The sequence below is a fragment of the Aethalodelphis obliquidens genome, unplaced genomic scaffold (genome assembly GCF_003676395.1).
Source record: "Aethalodelphis obliquidens isolate GAN/ISIS:26980383/991018 unplaced genomic scaffold, ASM367639v1 scaffold55, whole genome shotgun sequence".
NCBI classification, from domain to species: domain Eukaryota; kingdom Metazoa; phylum Chordata; class Mammalia; order Artiodactyla; family Delphinidae; genus Aethalodelphis; species Aethalodelphis obliquidens.
Genome location: NW_020837999.1, coordinates 12,554,981 through 12,576,403, shown reverse-complemented (window position 1 = coordinate 12,576,403; position 21,423 = coordinate 12,554,981). Strand labels below are relative to the sequence as shown.

Here is a 21,423-nt window from a genome sequence, read left to right as displayed (position 1 = left end):
GGAAAGAATCCACCTTACAATGCAGGGGATACGGGTTCGATCCCTGGTCAGGGAACTAAGATCCCACATGCTGTGGGGCAAATAAGCCCATGCGCCACAACTACTGAGCTCACATGCCTCACCTAGAGAGCCTGCGTGCCACAAACTACAGAGCCCATGTGCTCTGGAGCCTGAGCGCCACAACTAGAGAGAGAAGAACCCTCATGCCGCAACTAGAGAGAAGCCCGTGTGCCGCAATGAAGAGCCCATGCACCGTAACGAAAAGATCCCACATGCTGCAACTAAGACCCAACGCAGCCCAAAATAAATAAAATATCTTTAAAAGAAAAGAAAAATAAATCCCAATGTTTAAATACACCATTTCTGACTTAACCAATATTTTTGAAAGGCATATGCTTTTTATTTTCCCCTAGTTTTTTAAATACTATAAACCTGAGATCAACATCTTTATAGATAAATTTTTGTTTGCCATCTGATTATTTCCTTAGGTTAGTTCCTAGGAGGACAATTAAATGATGTGCATATTTTAAAGATATTCATGCATTTTGCCAGAATGCTCTCTAGAAAGTTTATGAGAGTCCTTCAGAGTATGAATGTGTCTTCTCTCATGTCTTTGCTAACTTGATGGTCAACAATACAATGTCTTTTTCTTTTATTGCACTTACTTCAATTTCATAGAAATGGATGGAAACATTGAGTTTTCCTGACTAACCTGTTACATGTTTATTCTGTCTATCAATTATTTATTCACGAAATTAAACATCTGCTGTGTGTAACGAAGCAGGACCCTATGGGGCCTTCTCAGGACAGACCGCTCCCACCATGTCCTCTGCCTTCCTCTTGTCTGCAGAAAAGCTGTAGTCTCCCAGGCCCCCCCCTGAGTCACAGAAGCCTGGCTCAAGAATGAACGATTGAAAGGATATGACCATGGAGTGACAAAAATGGCAGTTGGGCCAGGAGCACTAGTAACAATTTAAACAGTACATCAGCCATATGGCAGTCACGGAATCTTTAGTTCCTCCATGAAGTAACTAGATAACACTACGTGTTGCACATTTCCTGAGCTGTTTTATAGATGTTAGAAGCTAACTACTTAATGACCATGAGATATAGCCCCCAGACCTACTGGAGCCTGAGGATTGATGACGTTAACCCCTGTGACACTGCCCTGTTACCTCAGCATCAATCAGTCAGAGAAATGTGTACAAGCTGATCACATACCCTGTGAGTCTTCTCCCTCACCTTGCCTTTAAAAATGCTTCCCTGAAACCTTTTGGGGAGTTTGGGTGTTTTGAGCATTAGCTGCCCCAGACTCCTTGTCTGGCACCTTACAGTAAATGCTGCACTTTCCTTCACCACACCTGGTGTCAGTAGATTAGCTTTGCTGCATGTGGGAGAACGAGCCCAAGCTTGGTTCAGTAACATGTGTAAAAGGCATTGCTCTGTGTACTGTGGGAGATACTAAGTTTGATTTTGTGTTCTTTTGTGTTCTTGTGTTCTTTCTACTCCCCACCTCTACCACTCCCTCTCATTCCTGGGCTTCCCAGCCCCATCCTCTTCTGGAACTCAAAGCACAAACTCCTTGAGTACAAAGACAACATTTTACACATCTTTGTTGTAATCCCAATAGCACCTATTGTGTTTTTAACCTGTACTGTCTTTGGGATAGGTGAGTTTTATACTTTACTACTCATTAAATAAAGACGTGCTTTCTTTTAACCAGCTGCTAATTTATCTACCTGGATTTCCATATATCAGGTTGGCCAAAATTGTGGTACCCCTTTATTAGCACTGAATATTTAAAAGTGGTAATGACAGTCAACCCATATGTCATACGTAATGTGCCTGGTATTTGAAAGGAAAAAGAGAATGTTGGAATAAATTAAATCATATTTAAGATGGTAAAAATCTATTTTTTTAAAACAACATGAAGTTAAGCATGTTTTAAATCCCCCACAAGTAATTTTCTTAAGGAAAGACATTTGCTCCATCAAATTACGTGAAATAAATTACATAATACACATAATAATTACATAAGTCATATGTAATACATAATAATTACATAAAACAAAATGTTTTATATCACCAAACAATTTCCATATACTGTGTGAGAACCAGAAGAATGTTTTATGAATTAGAAATATAAATACATGTTCTATGTCAAAGAGTACATACCTCCAAGCAGTGATGACAGTGAACTTGTGTGTTTTTGGAGGTGGCGATTTAGTCAGCTGGTGTGAACAAATTGCAGGAAGAGATGCTGAGGTTGAGTGTGCTATGAGAGTGGTAGGGAGTGGGCTCCTACCTGGGCAAATTCAAGACTTTTCTAACCAGCAGCAGTGAAGAAGACCCAGCCCATAACAATGCCTCCGAAGATTAAATGAGCTACTATTCTTCACTGGTCTCAAGATGCCTTGTTTTGAAACATTTTAACATCTCTGAAATAGGGATGTGCCTTAAAATTGTCAGCATCTAGATTCTGCCAACAACCTGAAGGAACCTGCAAGCAGGTTCTTCCCCAGATGAGAAAATACCTCAGCCAACACCTTGATTTTAGCCTTTAAGACCCTCAGCAGAGAACCCAGCCAAGCTCGTCCAGACATTTTTTTTTTTTTTTTTTTCCGGTACGCAGGCCTCTCACTGTTGTGGCCTCTCCCATTGTGGAGCACAAGCTCCGGACACGCAGGGGCCCAGCCGCTCCGCGGCATGTGGGATCCTCCCGGACCGGGGCACGAACCCGTGTCCCCTGCATCGGCAGGCGGACTCTCAACCACTGCGCCACCAGGGAAGCCCTCGTCCAGACTTTTGACTGCTAAGCCCGGAGATGAGAAAAGAAGTGCTGTCATTTAAGCTGTTAAGGTTGTGTACTTGGAGACCTAGCAGTAGAAAAGGAATTCACCTGCATTCAGTTTCTAAGAGAACAAGGCAAACACTTGTTAAGACGACCCTGGAGGTTCAGCCCTTCATTCTCTTAAGGGGGCTTGCCCATGCTGGGCTGTAGACTCTGGGAGGCAGGCACCAGGTTTAATTTGCTCATTCTTGTACCCCAACACATAGTACCAGGTCCTTACTACGTACCAGCTGAATGTTTTAAATTGCTGTGTGCAAAGATTTATCTACCAAGATGTTTATCACAGCAACAGCAATAAAGTACTACAGAAAAATTCTATCTAAGAATAGTTTGGCAATATCATCTAATAGTATACCTATAAGATAAAATACTAGGCTTCCTTTTAACTAGTGGTGCAGAAAACAATTTAATGGCAGGGAATTATTCATAAATATATCTTATTTAGTAGCAAGTTTAAAAAATGGAAATGCATGCACACACATGGAAGAAAACTTGGAAAGTGATATGTCAATATGTATAAAGGGATTATCTCTGAGTAGTAAGGTTGTGGGCAATTTATATTCTAATTACGGGGAGGGAGTGGCCTTCAAAAACTTAAACTATAAAACACGTGTAACTTCTGTAATCAGAGAAAATAATTATCACAGGAGGTAGAGAAAAATCCATTTAAGGCATGACTTACCGGGGAAACCAGAGAAGAGGCCTTACCTTGAGTAGGTCAACTCCACTGTCCTGAGCATTCTCTGATTGTTCTTCAATTTGCTTTTGAAGGTAGAGAACTTGCCCTTCCATGTACCTACTGAGGCCTATGTAGTAAAGAGCTGCTGGGGTTCTTCTTGACACTAGACTTTTGGCTCTGTTGGAAAATATGTGAAAGTTGTCCCACTCCTGAAGTCTGGCATACCTGTATCACCACAGAAGAATAAGAGAAATCCCCATCACCCTTGGAATGGGCTGGTTTCCTGAAATGGGTCTCTCTAGAGGTGTAGCTCCTAGTACATTGGTCTCTGGAAGCCTGCCACTGGCCTATTCAGGGAAAATTATGTGATATGCAGCAAGGACAGAATAGAATTTTTTGATGATTTCAAATGAATATAATTGGGGGGAATACTTGGGCAATATTAGCTACCATTTAATTCTTTGGACTCTTTAAAGTGAGGGAATTTCCTGGAAGTCCAGTGATTAGGACTCCTCACTTTTACTACCAGGGGCCCGGGGTTCAATCCCTAGCCAGGGGACTAAGATCCCACAGGCTGCTCAGTGTGGCCAGGAAAAAAATGAAACAGATCAGGCACTTGGAGCTATAAATTCTGGGGCTTGAAGAAATTGCTCTGATTTCAGAGAGAGATAGCCTGGGCTGATACTATTCAAGGTGTGGGCCACAGACAGGCATCATCAGTACCATCTGAGTGCTCCTTAGAAATGCAAGCTCTCTGGTCCAACCCAGATCTACCAAATCAGACAGGCTCTGGGGATGGGGCCAGAAATCTGAGTTAACAAACTCTCCAGATGATTCCCATGCCCATAAAGTGGGAGCAGTATTGGCCTAAGCTACAGCTGTTGCAAGAACGCTTCAGGTGAGGTAGCGGAGAATAAGAAATTAGGGTGATTTTTGGACTTTAGATTCCTTGAACTTTAACTCACAAGGGCAAATTAATTTGACTTTGAACTTTCACTTCTTTAGACTTTAGCTGGCCAGGGTAATTGATTTTTTGGATTTTAATTTCTCCCAATGAGTTTTATAATAAGAGGAGATTTCTATTCAGATTTGAAACTGCTCTAGTTTGTGGCACTTTACATAGGAATGTCTTCGTATTATCATTTAAATCTCATCACAGAATCTTTAGATACTGGACCACATGACTGCATATATAATTTGAGATGGGAAGTGGAATAGGGAATGACTTTCAGTCTTGGGGATGGCTGTGGAAGTAAGTTATTTAATGTTCTGGAGCCTCACTGTCCATCTACTTCCTTGAAGCTAAAGCCATAGCTACAGGCTTATTGAGTTTAAAAAATGTAATGGGTTAAAGAGATTAAGCCTCATGCTCAATGGGTTAATGGAGATGCAGGAAGCCTGCTTCTTCCACCCTCCTGAAGTTTCCTTCCATGTGAGGGAGCTCCACTGGTGCAAAGCTCCACATTTCTTTCCCTGCCTCACTCACTCCTCCAATGACAAGGGGTGACTTAGTAGGCTGGTGACTTTGGGACAGAAATTAGGCAGGTGTAGCTCTCTTCCATCTTGAGAGCCAGTGAGACCCACGGGGAGCATGGTACTTCCTGCCTCAATGGGGTGGGGAGGGGGTGGAGTTTTCTAGAACTGCCTGCTGCTGATGGGTAAGTCTAATCCTGGGGTTCAATATTAGGAAGCTCACTTGCCTGCAGGTACAAGCCATATCCTCCAACATCGGCTCTATTAACAATGATTATGATTCCATCTTGGGGGTGGGGAGGGGGTAAGCAGTGCTATTTATTAGTCTCCCTCAAACCCCCAACACTTCTCAGAAGCAAGTACTCTTTTCTTATTCATCTCTGTATTAATACTGCACGCTATGTACGCAATAAATGCTTGTTGCATTGAGTACAATTGAAGTGGCATCGCTTTACTGGCCTCAGCTGAGCGGGATGAACTAGGTGATCCCCAAGGTGTTTTTCAGTATAAATCTGCCCTGTCACTTTCAATCTGTCTTGGGTATAAATTAAAAGTACTTTCTCTTTCTTTCCTTTCCTTTTGTCAAATCTCATAGAACTCTTCCAGGATTCAACATTTTCAAATGTGGGAATTCAGTGGTATGCAACACATTGTTACCAGATAGCGATACAGGAGTAAAGTCCCAGGAGGATTCCATTTTGGAACTTCAGTATTCTGTTGTCTTCGTTTTGGTGTATGAATTCCAAACATTCTTCAAATGACCTATAAACAAAGCCTAAAAAAGAGAGAAACAGGAGAGCTTGGCTGGTAGATTAGGGGTGGAGGGGTATCGTCTTTCTGGCCTAATAGCTCCCAGGAGAATTTCCCACTGTGAGGACAGGCCTCGGTCTCTGATTATTTTATGAATCCAAAGGATCCCACGGATTACAACAACCAGGTGACTGCACTGCCCTGTTTGCTGAGCCCCTGCTTTTGTGGAAGTTTATGTGTATAAGATACAAGTCCATAATATCAACTAGGCAGGAGTGGGGTTTAAACCAACCCTCCCTGCTTGAGCCCAAGGAATCAGCCTCAGTGCAGCCTGGGACTTCTCAGTCTTCGCGTTCACACTTCCCTTGCTGGCAGCAATATCCACATCCCTCGGTGAAAACATGGCTGGGAAAAAGAATGCCCAGTTTGGCCCCTCTGGTTTAGTATGTACACTGAGGCCTGCCTACCTGGTGTAACATGAAGACTATCAGGAAAGAACTTGTTTTCCAAATCACTAACAGCTGCCAGTGCCTGGAACCCTCACCTCACCATTAGCAGCCCTACCCTTCATTTTCAAGCAGGAAGTCTCTAAGTCTATCCTGCTAAAAATTAAATGCCCTAGTAGAAGCCACATAGTAAGATCCTGTCAGTCTCTATCACTTGTGTGACAAATGATCTGACGCTTTAACTGGCAGCTTAAATTCTAAATTCTCTTGCTTGTTGGTCCCTTGCAATCCTCGCACCTTCTAGCCAGAAACCCAGTGGTCTCAAAGCCCCAGCCCTGTCACCTGCCACACCACACCAACGCAAGTGTTATTCCCCCAGTTTCTTATAAATTCCAAGGCCATGCTCACCAGAATAAAGCATGATGTCCAGGCAGACAAAGTAGAAAAATGCCTTGCTGAAGATATGCTCTTCTGCTACAGAAAGATCCCACAGCCACCCCAGCACCTGGATCAGTTGCTTGTATCTATGGATAAGAAAAGGTGGTAGAATTAAAAAATAGTGTGTGCGGAGAGAAGGAAGTTCAGTCCTAGTCTCAGTCCTGCCCAGCCATTCAGGACCAAATACGATTCTTCAACAGACTTCAAACCCACTCCTAAATCTCAAGTTGGCTCTCTGTTCAAACTGTTCTTTCCTGGACCTCTCTATCGGGTGGCCAGAGTCAGGCCAAGTTGGCCTGTGCCTCTGGTCCTGGTTTGGAAAATGCCTTGAGATAAATACCTGTTTTTCAAGAAGAGGGATTTACAAAGCCAGCAGAGGACCAGATAGTGTTTGTTGGGATTATGAAGCAATGACCACATCTTGTGGGCTCGAGAGCCTGGGAAGAAAACAATTCCAGTATATTTCTGGGCATTACCTGTATCTGCAAGTTCTTTCTTGACCAACCAGGGCTTACCTAAGTCAATGGCCAAGTCCAAGTGACCCATTAGGAGCTTGATATAGCCAAGTGTATCGGCCACGTAGGTCATGATTTCAACGCCCTCGCGTTTCAGGGGGAGGTTGAAGATGTGCTCCATGGTCATGACCTCATATTTGAACCACACGCCCTGGTAGCCGGCTAGATGGTGGTACAGTGAATAGTCCAGGTAGGCCTTAATGATCTGAAATGGCAGCAGTGGAGGAGAAGAGGAGAGACGGGGCAAGACTGGGATGGAACCCGAAGCAGAAAGCCCAGGATATCACCAATCATCTGCCAGTAAACATGGATTTATTAAGCTTGGGAATGGAGCTGGACATTTGGCAAAACCATAGGCTTAGATACAGAAATTAAGCTGAGTTTCTGCCACCTATTTAATGCATGATCCAGGACAAGCTCAATGGCCCCTTTTGCCTACACAGCGTCCTTAAACAAAATATATGAATTTTAACTTTTGTGAAAAATAAAAGCAATAGCTTATATGTGTGGATATATGACTGCATACCAAAAAGCCTGGAAGGATTCATTCCAAACTACCAAATGGGTAACTGTAAAAAGCAGTTACCTATTTGTTGCAGTTGGAGTAGAGATTTGAGGGACTTTTTACTTTATGCATTTCTGTGAGGTTTAATTTATTGTTATAACAAGCATGTATTGCTTTTGTTGTTTAACAATAAAGGAAGGTTGGTTTGGTTTTGTTTGCTTTCAAAAATAATGTTAAGGACTCTAGTTCTAAACTTAACAGGGAGATTGAAGAGAAGTTGGTTACTCTTTAAACAACTCTTCAATCTGGTGATGCTGTCATTGTTGATATGGTTCCTGGCAAACCCATGTGTGTTAAGAGCTTCTCTGACTATCCTCCTCTGGGCCGTTTTGCTGTTCGTGACAGGAGACAGACAGTTGCTGTGGATGTCATCAAAGCAGTGGACGAGAAGGCAGCTGGGGTTGGCAAGGTCACCAAGTCTTCCCAGAAAGCCCAGAAGGCTAAATGAATGTTATTCCCAATACCTGCCACCCCAGTCTTAACCAGTGGTGGAAGAACAGTCTTAAAACTGTTTGTTTCAACTGGCCATTTAAGTTTAATAGCAAAAGACTGGTTAATGATAACAATGCATGGTAAAACCTTCAGAAAGAAGGGAGAATGTTTTGTGGACCATTTGTTTTGTGTGTAGCAGTTTTTCAGGAAAAACAGTGAAAGAACTTGAAATGGGCCAAAACAAAAAAATTCAGTGGGTGTCCTGTCTAGCTCACTCATCAAGGTTATATCTCTGCCTTTCACTGCCTTTGGGAAACTGGTAATAATGTAAATGATTCTTTTTCATAGAAATAGAAATGTTCAGTGGAATACAAGTGATTCTATTCTTGCCCTGTGACTAGTTTTGTATACATTCATAAATTAAATTCCCCTGGGAACCAGTTGTAACATCTTACTAGTTCTCTCACTAACTTTAATGAGCTCAATAACATCTTTGATGGGTGTTCTTCTACTTTTACTTTTTTTTGGCCATGCTGTGCAGCTTGTGGGATTTTCGTTCCCTGACCAGGGATTGAACTCGGGCCCTCGGCAGTGAGAGCACAGAATCCTAACCTCTGGACCGCCAGGGAATGATTTTATCTTTTTAAAAGAATTATCCTGTTACATTTTCCTTTTTCACCCTCATTCTCTTACAAGTACAATGTGGAGTTTTCCAAGAGAGAGTTATGTGACATTACAAGGAAGTGAAAGGAGAAGCAGATTGAGAATCTAGCTGTCTCTGTGAAGTCAGACATTAAGGTATTTGCAAAAATGTAATACATGCCATTCTTCTCACAAAATTTTTTGTTTGGGGAAATAAAGTTTTTTCAGTGAAAATGTTAATTATGTTCATATGTCATGGGTTTATTTTCTCTAAAAAATATTTTTGAAGTATCTCAGTTTTTGTTTCTTATATGACAGTATCAATAGATATACCCCATAAAAATATATGATCCCATATAAAAAATATAAATATATAAACCCATATAAAAAGCTATTTGAGGTCCTCAATTATTAGGAGTATAAGGGGATCCTGGCACCAAAGTGTTTGACAACTGCTAGCCTCAGCGGAACAATCTAGTCTGGAAGGTTTTTATTAAATCTTCATGATTTTGAATTTTGATTGGCTTTCACTAGGCTTTTCTCTCCAAATGAGATTCAGAAACGTAAAAAGCAGCTACAAAAATACCCTACCTGGAAATCATCTTGAGTTTCCAGGGCAGTATTCACTTGCATCAGAGCTGCCAGGTGGCAATAATACTTGTAGTGAAAAAAATAATTTAAGCTATAGATCTGCCACAGTAAGGAGAAGCAAGTGGTTTGCTGGTAAAGTTGCGCCAGCCTCTTCTTCCTATTAGATAAAGTACACACATGGGACATAAGAAGAAGGTATCGCCACCAGCATGCCTGAGGGAAGCGCAGGGGCAGAGTCCTCACTACTGGCTTGGGGGTCAAAACAGACTTGAGTTTGAGGCCTGTTTCCTTTACGTGGAAATTAACATGCACGTTAATTGTCTTTTTTTTTCAGTTTCAGCACAAAGTATTTTTTTATCGACACATAGTTGATTTACAATGTTGTGTTAATTTCTGCTGTACAGCAAAGTGATTCCGTTATACATATGTATATGGATACATTAGTTTTTAAAAATATTCTTTTCCATTATGGTTTATCACAGGATATTGAATATAGTTCCTCCTGCTATACAGTAGGATCTTCTTGTACATGTGCATGAATCTTTATGAAGCACAATTTTTCCACCGGACAATGGGGACCATAATACCTACTTTGTGATGATTAATTAAGGTAATTGATGTAACTCACCTGTCCCCTGTCAGTTCATTGCCATTTAAATGAAATTATTTAAAAAGCACATTTATATCATTTTATCACATTTGAGACTGATGACAACCCCGTAAGAAAGGAAGGAATAATTAACCCCATTTTACATGAGCGGAAGGTGAGACTCAGACAGGTTAAGTAATTAAGTCAAAGTCACATAGCTAGAATGTGATGGTGCCAGGACTCCAGCCTTGGCCACCTCCAGCCCGGCCAGTCCAGTGTGTCATTTCCTCTGTTCCACATGGTTGTCAGGAACTAGGTCTCAGCCCAACAAAGGAAATGAGCCTTTTAAACAATCCCATTCTGCTGCGGTCTGAATGCATCCCCCAAAATTCATAAGTTGAATTCTAACTCCCCAAAGTGACGGTAAGAGTAGGTGGGGTCTTTAGGACATGATAAGGTCATGAGGGTGGAGCCTTCATGACCGGGATTAGAGCTCTTATAAAAGAGACTCCACAGAGTTCCCGGTCCCTTTCCACCATGTGAGGATACGAGAAGAAGCCTGTGACCCTGAAGAGGGCCCTGGCCCAGCCACGCTGGCACTAGGACCTCAGACTTCCAGCCTCCAGAACTGTGAGCAATAAACTTCTGCTGTTAATAAGCCACCCGGCCTGTGGTAATTTGTCACAGCAGTCCAAACAGACTAAAACACATTCTGACAACGGAGTGGAATGTCGCAGGAGATGGTGAACTTCCTGTGCTGGAATTATTCAAGGGAAGGATGGCTGACCACATACCGAGAATGTTTGGGGTCTCAGCCTCAGCATCCACAAGTCATTTAACTGGTAAAGTAGTCCCCAATCTTCTCTATTTGTGATAAAAATGGGATCCTAAATTGGCTGCAATATTAGTAATTTAACAAAGCCAAGAAAACAAAATATAACTAGAAATAACTATCAAAAAGCAGATTTTAGGGCTTCCTTGGTGGCGCAGTGGTTGAGAGTCTGCCTGCCGATGCAAGGGACGCGGGTTCGTGCCCCGGTCAGGGAAGATCCCACATGCCGTGGAGCGGCTGGGCCCGTGAGCCATGGCCGCTGAACCTGCGCATCCGGAGCCTGTGCTCCGCAATGGGAGGGGCCACAACAGTGAGAGGCCCGTGTACCGCAAAAAAAAAAAAAAAAAGCAGATTTTTAAATAAAGATGAGAAGAAAGGAAGATATCCTACTAGAGATTCTTAAAGAAGAATTCCAGGTACTTTCAGTTTAGACATTGATGACATTCATTCTGTTGTGGAAATTATTTTTTTTAAAGTTTCTAAGGAAACATGGAGAAGGTAAAATCCCTTATAACATAGGGAGTTCATGAAGCTGTAGAAATTCTGACATTAAATATTGTTTCTTTTTTTTTTTTTTTTTTTTTTTTTTGCGGTACGCAGGCCTCTCACTCTTGTGGCCTCTCCCGTTGCGGAGCACAGGCTCCAGACGCGCAGGCTCAGCGGCCATGGCTCACGGGCCCAGCCGCTCCGCGGCACATGGGATCCTCCTGGACCGGGGCACAAACCCGTGTCCCCAGCATCGGCAGGCGGACTCTCAACCACTGAGCCACCAGGGAAGCCCCTAAATATTGTTTCTTAACGTCCTTATTTTTGAGATGAGAACCTTTTGACTGGACAGCATTTTAAGCCAATTGTTCTGTAGTTTCTTCCTGATATCACTTTTTCACCTTCTCCTCTTGTGCAGGTACTTCTTATTCCTTTTACAAAATGTGGCTGTACATTAGGCTTGTCAGATTTAGGGAATGAAAATATGGGATGCCAAGTTAAATCTGAATTTCAAAACAATTCTTTTAGAATGCATATGTCCTAAATATCTTGTGTGATATAAGGTGTACTAAAAAAAAATCATTTATTATTGATCTGAACTTTAAATTCAACTAGGCATCCTTTATTTCATCTGGCAACCCTCTGTGTGAACCCAAACTCCAATTCTCTCTTACCTCTCCGAGAGATCTCTGCTAAACTTCTCCCCGCCCCTCCCCCTCCTGGTGTCTCCTGAAGCAGCAGGCTTAGATTCTCAGAAGCCTGTCCCCAGCCTGCAAAGGAGCTCAGCTGCACCTCATTTCCATCCCAGCCTCCCCCATAGTCAAGGGAACACTTTCAGGAAACTGGGGAAGGCAGTTTTTGGTGGGATTGCCAAAGAATTGCAGCAATTTGCCATAGAAATAGATACTTGTATCTCAGGCAGAACCTGTGGGAATATTGCAGCTGGCCTCTCCCAAGATGGAAGAGATCTACTGCCAGCTCTCCAGATCCCCAACTAGGTGGCATTTCTCTTGGTATGAATTGCTAGGTAGGGGGAATACATTTTTTAAACTTTTATTGTGGAACATTTCAAACATGCACACACAGTAAAACAGGAAAATATAATGAGCCACATGTACCCAGCATTCAGCTTCAGCAACTATCAACATTCTTATTACATCTGTCCTTCTACTCTGTTTCCTTCTCCTACCCCACCTCATTATTTTTTGTAGTTCTTTTATAGATAAAATTTACGTACATTGAAATGTACATATCTTAATGGTATAATCTTGACCGATGGATACCCCATGTAACCCACGTATCTATATAGAGTTAAAAAATGGGTGGGCTGTTTTGTCTTTTGGCAGATGTCTTCAGGACCTGCCATTTTTTGGGGGGGCAGGGACAATACCCACGGTTTTAGCACTGAATTGGAAGAGGACTTGTGACTGAGGCTCTAGGAACAGGTGGTGCAGATTCCCATTGGAACATGGATGGCCAGAGGGGTTAGTGGGTAAGATGAGTGGGGAGGGGCACTGGAGCTCACCTTGCAAAGGACTCCCTTAAGGTTTTGTCACCTGAACTCCCTTTGGCAAAAGCTGCCTGTTAAGTTGTTCTGAGGCAACCCAGCCCTGGCCTGGCAGCCCCGCTCCCACACATCCCCTCCCACACCAGCGAGCCACCAGGACTCCTTGCGCCCGCTAGAGGCCCAGGCTTTGGGGGCTGACTGTTGGACTATGTGTAGGTCTCTCTCCTCTGGGGAGTGAGATGAGACACCCAGCTCTCCCCAGCTCCTTCCTTACCCTGGAGGTGAGCTCTCTTGGGCCTGCTGATTCTGATTCACATAATGAAAGTGTCTGTTTTTTTCAACATGAATCTGGAGAAACAAGGAGATTAAGTTGTAAGGAAAGATTCGATTGAGGAGCTTCAAGGCCTTCCTCAGCATTTTCTTGGCAAGCACCATCTGGCCCATGTTGAAACAGACCTACAAGGAGAAGAAAGGGGAAGAAAGGAAAAGAAGAAAAGCAGTGATTCTAGGCTTGGTTGGTATGTTCCGAAAATACATAGTTAAGGACTCTTATCCAAAAAAGGTCAGTTAAGGCCCAGGAACAAGATCTCCCAGGGCCTGGCACAATCGGAAATGTTTCTTGGATGTATCTGTGGAAGGATGGTTGAATGACTAGGACTTTGCATCCTCATTGTTCATCATCTACCTCTGAGAAAATGTTTACCCATTCCTGTCCATTTTGGGAGGTTGTTAGAAAAACAATTCATAAAGCTGTCAACCGAGAGGCTAAAGAAGATCTTGCTGCAGACAAGTGATGGTGAGGAGGTTTGAGGCCCGGGGCTTGGGGTTCTGGAGTCTTGGGAAAGATCTGTGGCAGAGGATGGGAGGAGGATGTAGAAAGTATAGGGATGACTTCTACTACTTCTTCTACGTAAAGCCCCAGTGATAAAGAACAGATGAACCGCGTTTCTAATGGTTTCTTACCTGACCTTTGAGGGTAAAAAAGGTAGTCCACTCAAAAGTCTTACTCCAAGATTTTTCCTTCTTGAGAATTTTCAGCAACCTCTCTCCCTCATTCAAATATATGTAAGCCTGCAACCAGCACAAGGAGTAGAAGGTATTGAGTCATCAGGGATTGGGACCAAGGAGGGGCCATTGCCCCAGACTCTACTGAAGGAAGAGAAACAGGACCACCCAGCTCCCACCTCCATCTCTTCCTTCAGCTCCTGACCAGAGTCCTTCAAACTCTAGATAGAAAGGGTGGGGAAAGTTCCTGCTGAAGATATGGGTCACCTTCATATTCCTCTTGATCTACTGAATCTCATTCTAGAGGATGAATCTAGAAACCTCCTCCTTTCCTCATGTTGTCATGTAAGTCACCTTACCTGAAGTTTTCCCCAGGGCAATTTCCCTCTTTGAGTAATTCCATCACCAACCTCCCTATTTCCAATAGTGTACTCATGGCTCCTGAGAGCATCCTCACATCTATGACAAGCCAGTCTCTACTTTTGGAATGAGTTAGGAGCCACTCCCATTTCTTTTGCCAGGGCCATCGTTGGGAAGTGGAAGAGGAAGGTAAGGCCCTGAGCAACCTTCCTCCCTTCGTCTTCAACGTCCTATGAAATCGTGAAGAGAGTCTTGGCACTTGTAAACACCAAGGCAAGGTCAGACTTGAAGAGTAAAATAAGGTGAGGCCCTGTCCCCAAGTCTCATGCAGCCTAAGGCGTAGGTGTTGGATGCAGAAAGAGGGAGACAAGGTTTCTTTGCTGGGAGACGGGGAAGCAAATGGCACATTTTGGGACCCTGCACTGGGGCTCTGCTTCCAATCATTGTTTTCCTGAGCATTTGTCACTCCGTGGATAATGAGATGAGGGTGAGCACAGGTTTAGCAAGTTAGCCCCCAAGGCTGCCTAAACCTTCTCTTCCTGGTACTCACTGGCCGCATCACTGCCTTCTTCACCTATGTGTATAAAATATGCACAGGAGCCTTTTGTTCATAAATATTTGAGAGAACCACAGCTTACTGACATTTTTAATGGTTTAATTTTAAAATTTTATATAAATCTAAGGTGTGGAGTTTAATTAGGCCACAAATATAAAATCTGAAACCGTCCACAAGTGCAGGCATAAAGGGTGGCAGCCATGGCTACTCGGGTGTGGGAGGCTCTGCCCAGAAAGGCATTTCCTCAAGTGAGTTCGTGGAAGCTTAGTCAGCCAGCTGCTCTATGAAAAGTGGTCTAAGGTCAAATAAGTTTGAGAGAAAAACTATGTCTCAGTCCTAGCCCAACCCTCTGGGAGATTTCTATGGATCTAGGCGTATTAAGACCCTGAAATATTGTAGTACAAAAATCTATTTAGCTTTATTCAGCTCAGCACTTCCCAACTTACTTAACAATAAATTCTTTTATTTCATCATATGTATCAAATCCCCACATTTCTAAGGGCATATTGCCCTGGAAGGTTATTTACAATTATCCTAGAGAAATAGTCACTAGGGCTTTGGTGGCCTAAAGGTATGTATGATAATTTAGCACAAGTTACATGAAGACCAAAGTGAGTGAGCCCCTTCAGGGATCACAAGACTAAAACTAGATTTCTGCTTATTCAAAGACCTACAGGTATTTGTGCTGACAGATACTTGGGGAAGATGGAGAGCAAATGCGGCTGGGACATTACTGAGGAAGACACTACTGAAACTGAAGAGTTGAAACCAGGGTCCCATGCAGGTAGACAGTTCAAAGCAAGTTTCTAATGACGGCAGTATTTTAAATGATGTATAATGGTAGCTGTGGTTTGTTCTGACTTTTTCACAATCTCAGCTCATTTCCTTTCTGAGCAATTTGATTTTCAAAGAAGCGGGTGCTGCTCAGAATCAAGAACATGAAGTAATAATAATAATAAAAAAAAGCACTAGAGCTTTCTTTCTGGTCCTGTGGGCTGTAGGTCTGTCTCAAAGGTGGAGGGGATCTGGGCAGAAACACCTTACCATATAATTATCACCCAAGATGAGATAAGCAGACGCAAGTTCTAGGAAGTAATATAAGGCTTTGTTGTTTTCTCCCAAAGCCAGAAAATGGTGAGCCAGAGGCATGATGACAATCTCTAAGATTTCCTCACACTGGCAAGATTCCAGAGGGATGATGTCATTCTCAGATGTCCTCATCTTTGATATAATGATGTCAAAGAAACTCAAGATCTTTTCTCTTATTTCTTCAGAACTGTCCAAATGCAGAAATAAATAGGAGTAATAATTTATAGATACAGTATAGTGTTTGATATGAAGATATCTTCAAAAACAAAACAGCAAGATAAGAAAATCTAATGTAGATTTCTTCCACTTGGTGGTGGTTTTAGCATCTGTAAAACAACTCAGGAAGTGTGCATCAGATACTATTATCTAGGTACTTCAAAGAGGAGCTACAGGGACTTCCCTGATGGCACAGTGGTTAAGACTCTGCACTCCTATTGCAGGGGGTCCGGTTTCGATCCCTGACCAGGAAGCTAGATCCCACATGCATGCATGCTGCAACTAAGGAGCTGGTGAGCCATAACTAAGGAGCCCACCTGTCACAACTAAGGAGCCTATATGCTGCAACTACTGAGCCCATATGCTCTGGAGCCTGTGTGCCACAACTAGAGAGAAGCCCGCACACCACAACGAAGAGCCTGCTTGCCTCAACAAAAGATCCCACATGCCACAACTGAGGAGCCCGCCTGTCGTAACTAAGACCCAGCGCAACGAAATATGTAAATAAATATTTAAAACAAAACAAAACAAAAAAACCCAAAGAGGAGCTACAGCAGAGGATATGGGGGAGGGGGTCTGCCCTGGGAAGGGCCCATAGGTTCCCGCTCCATTACATAACTACTGACCAAACTCACCACACACACCCTCTGATTTGTGCCTAAAAGACCCAGAGTACTGGCCAGACAAGTGATTCTAACAGTGTTCTGAATTTAATGCCAGTTGTTCAGCTCTACCTCCTAAACAATTACAGAAGCCTGTACCTGAGATTTTCAGAAAATATTGCAGATCTCTTAGAAGTCTCTATTCTGGAAAAGGTGATCTCTTCTTCAGCTGGAAAATAAACAAACAAGTGAGTTGTATGGGTCATTGAAATGTTCATGTGGCAGAGATGTCCGGTGTCCGCTGAAGCTTCCTGTTCCCCTTCCACGACAAAGTTGTTGTTGCCCAGCCAGGATCTACATTTTCCAGTCCCCAATGCATCTTAAGTGAACACATGTGTTTACTTTGAAAATGGGATTCCATCAGAAGTAATATATGTCACCTCTGAATTGAGATGGTTAGATATCTTCACTACCTTCTCCTTCCACAGGAAAACAAATTAACTGTGGGGATATAAGGGATAGCAAATCTACAACGTAGTCAGGGAGGCTGGGTCCCTGACTGACTGTGTTCAAGGCTATTGGACAACATTCTCATTGGATCATTACCTGGGCAGAAAAAAAACTGTCATTCGACGGTGTTAACCCACTGAAATGCTGGGGTTTGTTTTAGATGATAACATTATCCTAACTAATTCACCCTGCAGTAATTCAAACTATGAATTAATGATGCTGAAGAAAGCGATGTCAGCTTCTAATGGAGACATACAGACAATTAATGGAATACCCCAAAGGGCTAACTTAAGGGCTGAGAGCCTTGAATTTGAAACCTTCAGTCTATCTAGACTTCAATAGGTTAGAAAATTCCATAATGATCTTAAAACAGAAAACAAATGAGGATTGTTGAAATCTAGCCACTTCTCCATTCAGGGAGAAGCAAGAATCCTAAAGAGGGGAAGGGACTTGTCTCAGATCATATATCTGTTCGTGATGGAAGTCTCCTGACTCCAAGGTGAATGCATGACTCCACAGATCTTTTAATTTACAAAATTCAGTTTCAGCATCTATTGATACTTATCACCTTCTTCTGAAAGCTTTCTGTGCCCTTGCCCCATAGAATTAGTGCCTCAACTTGTGTGTGCCCATTGACCCCATGCAGACCTCTATCATCATCCTTTATCACACTGTATAAGGATTAATTTGCCCACCTCTCCTAGTCTGCTGTCTAGTTTATCTCTAGTAGACTAGAGGCTGAATAAATTGAATTATGCCTTTATCCTCCTATTGCTCTAAAACTTTCTTGTCAGGGTTACCAGTGACAACCAAGTTGCCAAATCCAAAGGTTACATCTTTGTCTGCATCTTATTACACCTCTTGGCAGCATTTTCGATAACTGACCACTTCCTTTTTTTCACCGGCTTTCATAATACCCATTCCCTTGTTTCCCTCCCTCATTGGCTGCTCGCTTTACTGGCTCCTACTCCTCTATCAATGTTCCAAATTTTGGTAAGCCTCAGTTTGACTGTGGGCTCTTTCCTCCATCCAAATTTCTCCCTAGATAATTTCACCTGCCCATGACTTTAAATTCTACCCATATGACAATGACTTTTGGTTTTACATCTTTAAGACCTGACATCAACCCTTACCTACCGACTCATACATCCAAGTGTCTCCTTGGCAGCTACCACGTGGATGCCTAATTGCAAAATTAAAATGATCTAAACAGAACTCTTGAATCTCTTTTCCATAAACCTACATCCACCAACGTTTCGCCTGTCTTAGTAAGCATCACTGCCGTATTCATTTCTCAAGGCATCACTGCCATATTCATCTCCTCAAGGCAAAAACCTAGACAACGTCCTTGATTCTTTTCTTTCCCTCACCCCTATCCCCATTCAGTCCATCAGAAAGTCCCATTATGTCTACTCCAATACATATCTGAATCCATCTTCTTCTGTCAATCTTCTCTAGAGCACCACCCTAGTCCATCACCAAATTTCATCTAGACAAGTGTGAAAAACTGATCTCCCTCCTATTCCTATCCTCTTCAATCTGTTTTCTAAAATGAAGGCAAAGTAAGTTTTTAAAAACATGATTCAGGACTTCCCTGGCAGCGCAGTAATTAAGAATCCACCTGCCAATGCAGGGGACACGGGTTCGAGCCCTGGTCCAGGAAGATCCTACATGCCGTAGAGCAACTAAGCCCATGTGTCACAACTACTGAGCCTGAGCTCTAGACCCCATGCTCCACAACAAGAGAAGCCACCGCAATGAGAGAAGCCACCGCAATGAGAGAAGCCACTGCAATGAGAAGCCCACGCACCGCAATGAAGAGTAGCCCCCCTCGCCACAACTAGAAACAAAAAAACAAACAAACACAAAAGCCCATGCACAGCAATGAAGACCCAATGCAGCCAAAAATAAATAAATGAAATAATAATTTTAAAAAAATGATTCAGATCTCAGTGGCAGAAACTGCTTGTTTCCTATCTCAACTTCCATTGTCCCTTTTCTCCTTAGTAATAGAACTCAATTTTACTTGGGGAAGCTACATTTTCCAACCTCCCTTGCAACTGGATATATAGCCATGTGACTATTGTATTGTATTGTATTGGTCCTTGAGATATAAGGGGAGTATTGGGTAGGAAGAATTCTAGAAAACTACTGAAAAAGGAAGGGGTATCCCTTTCATTTTTTGGTTTCTTTTCTCCTCCTTCTAGTGTTAAATGTGAACATGATGGCTGGAACTCCAGCTACTATTTTGAACCAAGGATCTCTGATGATCATGAAGACACCAAACCAGTCCCAGTGATGAGACAAGCATTTTACATAGAGAGAAATACATTTAATAATAAATTTAAGCCACTCTAGCTGGGTCCTTGTTATATGCAGCCAATACTAATTCTAATCAATGCTATTCCTTCTTCAACATCCTATATGTTTTGTTTTATATTTCAAATTGTAATAGTGATAGAATGAGATGTGGCAAAAAGCAATATTGGCTAAATAAAGCAAATAAAGTCAGGATATATGAGATATGATTTTTGTCATATCATTCAACCCTTGGGTGAATCATATTATTTTTAGGTCTCAATTTTCTTCATTTATGAAGGAAATATATTAAAAGTTCCCTACTTCAAAGAGGATCTGTAAAAATCAAAAGAAAAGAAACATACGGAATGCTTGTAGGTTCTCAGAATAAAGGAGAAAAGCAAAGAGAGTACTTGCTCACCTGTGGTTTCAAAGACTCAGAAATAAGACTTCAAGTTCAAGATGAAAAACTGACCTCTTTTATTTATCTCCTGACCAGCACATTTTACCCCATTAAAACAAGAATAAAATAATTTTTAAAAGCATAAACTCACAATATACAGAATGGAAGGGGTCAATTCCTATCTTAGGGCCATGACCCTGGCCCTCCCCTCTGCCTAGAATGCTCTTCCCCAGCCATCCATACAATAAAATCCCTCATTTCCTTTGCCTTTCCATGAATCTTACCTCTCACTGAGGGCTACCCTAACGACTCTGCACTCCTCATCTCCCTTGCCCTACCCAACATTCTCTTCTGGTTTTCTCCTTGGGATCACTTACACATACTACAGAATTTACTTGTTTGTTAATGTTTTCTCTCCATTGTCTGCTTCTCCGCAACAGAATGCTGTTTTGTTCCCTGATGCATCTAAGGTGCCTAGAGCACTGTTTGACACATATCAGAAACCCAATAAATATTTGATGAATGAGTAAATGAAACATTAAATGAGATTTCAGCACATGTCAAGAAGATCAAGGAATGAGAGGAGTGCTCCCTGAAGAATTAGATGGAGCAAGTGGAACGAAAGAGCCCAGAAGGGAGCCCATGGGCTGTTGATCCTTGGAATGGATCAAAAGTCAGATAAGTTTTTAGGAAGGACATGAGGATTGATAGAGAATTGAAAAGAAAATCAACTTCCTCACTATCTGATTCATAGCTAATGCTGTGTCCTTGAACCTCTTATGATATGTCCTTCTCCAACCTTTTTTTTTTTTTTTTTTGCGGTATGCGGGCCTCTCACTGTTGTGGCCTCTCCCGTTGCAGAGCGCAGGCTCCGGATGCGCAGGCTCAGCGGCCATGGCTCACAGGCCTAACCACTCTGCAGCATGTGGGATCTTCCTGGACTGGGGCACGAACTCGTGTCCCCTGCATCTGCAGGCAGACTCTCAACCACTGCGCCACCAGGGAAGCCCCTCCAGCATTTCTTAAAAGCATACCTCATGGACTTCCCTGGTGGTACAGTGGTTAAGAATCTGCCTGCCAATGCAGGGGACACGGGTTTGAGCCCTGGTCCAGGAAGATCCCACACGCCGTAGAGCAACTAAGCCCGTGAGCCACAACTACTGAGCCTGCACTCTAAAGCCAGTGCTCCGCAACAAGAGAAGCCACCACAATGAGAAACCAATGCACTGCAACAAAGAGTAGACCCACTCGCCGCAACTAGAGAAGGCCTGCATGCAGCAACAAAGACCCAATGCAGCCAAAAATAAAATAAAATAAAATAAAAATAATTATTAAAATAAAAGCATACCTCACACTTTGGGAGATTCAGGGGTAATGGACAGACTGTCCAGCCAAGATTGAAGCAGGATATTATAAAGAAGACATGGCAAAAAAAAAGTTTCCTAGAAACTCTAGGAAAAATAAACTTCTGTTAAGAAATCTATTCACGAAGAGGAACCAAGATGGTGGAGTAGAAGGACATGCTCTCACTCCGTCTTGTGAGAACACCAGAATCACAACTAACTGCTGGACAATCATCGACAGGAAG

At 42.6% G+C, this 21,423-nt stretch overlaps 1 protein-coding gene across 1 annotated transcript in view; it reads right to left on the bottom strand.

The window, feature by feature from the left end:
* The window catches only part of ADCY10 (adenylate cyclase 10), a 92,927-nt gene that overhangs the window by 8,439 nt on the left and 63,065 nt on the right, over positions 1-21,423 (bottom strand). The window contains exons 21-30 of the mRNA XM_027086465.1: positions 16,784-16,853; positions 15,762-15,993; positions 13,760-13,867; positions 13,071-13,252; positions 9,383-9,539; positions 7,153-7,357; positions 6,978-7,074; positions 6,608-6,723; positions 5,661-5,778; positions 3,560-3,755 (exon numbers count right to left, since the gene is read on the bottom strand). Coding sequence (XP_026942266.1) covers positions 3,560-3,755; positions 5,661-5,778; positions 6,608-6,723; positions 6,978-7,074; positions 7,153-7,357; positions 9,383-9,539; positions 13,071-13,252; positions 13,760-13,867; positions 15,762-15,993; positions 16,784-16,853 — 1,481 coding nt within the window. The remainder of the gene's footprint in view (positions 1-3,559; positions 3,756-5,660; positions 5,779-6,607; positions 6,724-6,977; positions 7,075-7,152; positions 7,358-9,382; positions 9,540-13,070; positions 13,253-13,759; positions 13,868-15,761; positions 15,994-16,783; positions 16,854-21,423) is intronic.